Genomic DNA, 4,206 nt, shown 5'->3' with positions numbered 1-4,206 from the left:
TGATTTTAATTATAGATTTGATTATTTTATTAGATGATAGAAACATTTTTTATTTTTGTTCTTTTATTTAAACTTATAATATTTTTTTAATAAATGAATGTGTTGACAACAAGACTCTAAAATTCATATAATATGATCTCGAAATAAAGAATTATGGTGTTTGGTATAAAACCGAATAAACCGAAAACCGACGGTATATAAACCGAACCGAACCGAAGTAAATATGGATTTAAAATGATAGTTATATTTTACTAACCGAAATATCGAAAAACCGAAAAAACCGAACCGAAACTCAACCAATATCCGGATTGAAGACCCCCTGTGAAAAGCTAAAGAGACTTTCAACTTAAGCAAAAAGTCTAGAAAAGCAAAATCCAGAGAGGCGGGGAGAGCCAACGGATCCGCCATGACAGCTCGCAAGAGAACCTCTTCAGTCACTAATTCGGAGAATCCACTACCGCCGCCGAAGAAGACGACCATTGCTTCCGCAGATGATTTCCATCTCGCACCGCCGAAACTAGGCGTGATCTTCGTGATCTCCTCGCTCCTCTGCTCGCTCTACCTCTACCTACTCTGTTTCCACTACAATGTCGATAGCGAGCTCAAGCGTCCGATCCTCATCAACGCTGGGCTTAGCTTGGTGGGTTTCTTCGTTACACTCAAGCTGATTCCTGTGGCTGCTCGATATGTTCTGAGGCGTAACATGTTTGGTTTCGATATCAATAAACGTGGCACTCCTCAAGGAGATGTTAAAGTGTAAGTCTTTACTTTGTCTCCTTTAGTTGTTTTGGTTTCAGTGGAAGTTTCTGTTGAAGTCTAGGCTTGATTTAATCTCATTTGACTTCTGTTTGTGTGGTCGGATTAGTTTATTTATGTTAAAGTTTAAGTCTTTACCTCTTTAGATTTGTCTCCTTTAGTTGTATTGGTTTCAGCTTAGTTTTAGTGTTTGAAATGGATGTTCTGTCGAAGTCTAGGCTTGATTTGAACTCTGTGTCATTTGACATCTGACTTCTGCTTGTTTGGTCGGATTAAAGAGTTTTGGTGTGCTGAGTTTCACCATTTTCTCACTTTTTGTTCTTCTTTTTTTTCTTTGTAGGCCTGAGTCTTTGGGAATAGCTGTGGGTATTGTCTTCTTGATTGTGGCGATTATATTTCAGTTCTTTAACTTCACTGAAGATTCGTTGGTAAGTGTGATGTACTCTGATCTACAAGCTTGATCATTCATTTCTTTTGGCTGAATGGGTCATTGTTTATGTGTAAGCCCTGTTGTTGTTATGTGAATTGTAATATTTAGTAGCTCTTAGCTCATTTATTACTTTTTGAAGACACATTTTCATCAATCTGGCTGTGCAGTGGCTTGTGGAGTACAATGCAGCACTGGCATCTATTTGCTTCATGATCTTGCTTGGGTTTGTAGATGACGTCCTTGATGTTCCCTGGAGAGTGTAGGTGCACTTCTTATAATTGTTTGATTAATTTCTACATATTAATTCTTTTTTAAAATACGCAGGAAGCTTCTCTTACCATCATTTGCAACCCTTCCACTGCTAATGGCTTATGCTGGACATACAACTATCGTTATACCAAAACCTCTAGTTTCTTATGTTGGCCTAGAGATACTTGATCTAGGTACAATTCTTCCTTTTTGCGATTATTTTAAAACTGATTTTACTTATTTGTATTGTTCTCATGGCAGGAAGGATATATAAGTTATACATGGCGTTATTGGCTGTCTTTTGCACCAACTCTATAAACATTCACGCTGGTCTGAACGGCCTTGAGATCGGTCAAACCGTTGTTATTGCAGCTGCTGTAAGTTCTGCAATAAAAAATGCGTTGAAACTCCTTAGTACCATTTTCCTTTATGTATGATGCATCTCAGTTACTTGCAGATCTTGGTACACAACGTTATGCAAATCGGAGCATCTGTGGATACTGAGTTTCGCCAAGCTCATGCCTTCTCTATATATCTTACTCAACCGTTGATGGCAACATCCTTGGCAATGCTTGCTTATAATTGGTAATCCTTTCTAAGTCTTTTCTCTGGAATACTTTTGACTTTTCTTTAGCTGAAGCTAATGCTTTCCTCTAACCACATTGATGTCCTTTCTTTCATGTTGTTAGGTACCCTTCTGCAGTTTTTGTTGGAGACACTTACACAGTCTTTGCAGGAATGACTATGGCAGTTGCTGGCATTCTGGGTCACTTCAGGTGTAGACCTTGTTTCCCCTCTTCTCAGTTTCATCATTTACTGTTTTGCATCTAACTAAAGTGTTGAATCCTCCAACTAACTAACTTAATTCTCCTTTGCAGTGAAACCCTCCTAATCTTTTTTCTTCCTCAAGTGCTGAATTTTCTGTTGTCTCTTCCACAGGTTTGATCCCTCTCACACTTTCTTCTACTTTTCAGTTTCTTATTAAGCATCAAAATTGATATTGTGTAACTCTTTAGCTTGCTGGCATTGTGAAATGTCCACGGCATCGTCTCCCCAAGTAAGCTATTTTTTTCCCTCTGTAACATAGTTGCAGAGCCGACAACACATGACTCTTCCTCTCTCTCTTTTGAACCAGGTTTGATCCTGCTACGGGACTATTAACGGGAACAAAAGATGGGACGCTCGTCAACGTTTACTTGAGGATTTTTGGTAGAAAATCAGAAAAGTCTCTTTGTATTCATCTTCTTGTTTTCCAGGTAAGCTTGTTAATGCCCGTTTATCTCTATTTACAAGTTGGCTTGTTGCTACTTGCGAGAGAGAGATTACAAATTGGGTTTTGTGTGTTCTGTTGCAGGCACTAGCTTGCGCCTTCTGTTTCCTGCTTAGGCATTTTCTTGCTGGTTGGTACAAATAAAATCTTTGCAACATGAAGAATCTTTAAGCGGTTCCTCGTTTTATCTCTGTCTTCACGAATCATAGTCATTTTGTTTTGATATCCAATAGCATCATCATTTTAGTTCATTTACAAAGATAGTTTCACTCCTTAACCGAGACCAAGGCGAGAAAAAATCTTAAAAATATCAGTATATTCGGATTTTGTAGCATGTTTGAATCTAATTTAAAGAGAGACTTAACCGGGGATTGAAGCCAATGTGTGAATCAAAACCATTTGTCTTGGAGCGTCTATCATTGCATAAACCCATATATAGTATTCTATAATGGGTGAATTTGACATTTGATACTTATCATCAATGATGTGTCTTCTATAATGGACGAATTTGACATTTGATACTTATAATAAATTACGAAAAATATAATGGATCAGCAAATTAAAAAGGTGGATGAACACATCGTGATCATCTAGTGATTTCTACTAAATGAGGAATCGCTTTGTTGGTTTATGTCAAAGATTGATTCTCTTAGTGTGAAACTGCTAGTTCCACATGTAGTCAGGTGGGTGGATTTTTAACTCCCACGTACGGACTTATCTGCCGTGGGTTCTGAAGCTTAACAACGTTTGAAAACGTAAAAGAAATAGAACCAAACTTAAAAGCAACACAGAAAAAAAATCATCTCCTATTATCAAGCCTTGATCCTGAGATATCAGAACAATTATTCACTAGCCTGATATCAAAATCCAACAATAAATAAGTCTCGGTAACTCTCTCTGGCCTCCTTGGAGTTCCAGTCTTCGAATTCACAGTTTGTATCAAATTCTTTACATAAGTTCTTGCGTTATACACACTCGCAGCGGTTCCTCCCGCTGTCGGCCAACCGCTCTCCGACACCACGATCTTCACTGCTCCGCCCCTTAATTTCTCCAATGCCACGTAGGCAGTGTCCAGGAGTGCGACGAAGAGGTTTATCCCGTATGTGTTTGTCCCGTCAGTGACTACAGTCTCACTTGGAGTTAACAAAGCGTATTCCAAACGGACGTCTCTCATGTTGTTAGCGTAGGTGAAGTAAGTGTAGATATTTACGAGCAGAGGAGATTTCTTGCTCACCAAGAAATTTATCACCGGCGCAATAAAGATCCGAAAATTCGGTGTGAACGATCCGCTCGAGGGCGGAAACCCACTAAGATCGGCAATAAACAAGTTTAAATAGACAATTTAATATGATATATCATCAATAGGTTAAGAAAGATAACTGAACCTGCCCTGTCGGAGAAGGAAGCGAGTAGGAAGCTGAGAATAAGCAATAATAGTGGTATGGAGACTAAGCAACCCGATCGATGATGAGACATCTTCAACAAATAACAATGAAAAGAT

At 38.6% G+C, this 4,206-nt stretch overlaps 1 protein-coding gene across 1 annotated transcript; it reads left to right on the top strand.

Moving 5' to 3' along the window:
* Positions 1-347: 347 nt before the first annotated feature.
* Positions 348-3,039, top strand: LOC106339467 (UDP-N-acetylglucosamine--dolichyl-phosphate N-acetylglucosaminephosphotransferase-like). The gene is made up of 11 exons (XM_013778286.1): positions 348-756; positions 1,097-1,184; positions 1,354-1,445; positions 1,511-1,629; positions 1,697-1,812; positions 1,893-2,020; positions 2,125-2,211; positions 2,314-2,374; positions 2,452-2,492; positions 2,571-2,691; positions 2,790-3,039. The coding sequence occupies exons 1-11, from the start codon at positions 407-409 to the stop codon at positions 2,847-2,849; spliced, it is 1,263 nt and encodes a 420-aa protein (XP_013633740.1). The 5' UTR covers positions 348-406; the 3' UTR covers positions 2,850-3,039.
* The last annotated feature ends 1,167 nt before the right edge of the window (positions 3,040-4,206 follow it).

Source organism: Brassica oleracea, chromosome C4 (assembly GCF_000695525.1).
Source record: "Brassica oleracea var. oleracea cultivar TO1000 chromosome C4, BOL, whole genome shotgun sequence".
In the NCBI taxonomy this organism is placed as follows: domain Eukaryota; kingdom Viridiplantae; phylum Streptophyta; class Magnoliopsida; order Brassicales; family Brassicaceae; genus Brassica; species Brassica oleracea.
Note: the sequence above shows the minus strand (reverse complement) of the source record. Positions and strands in the feature narration are given on the sequence as shown.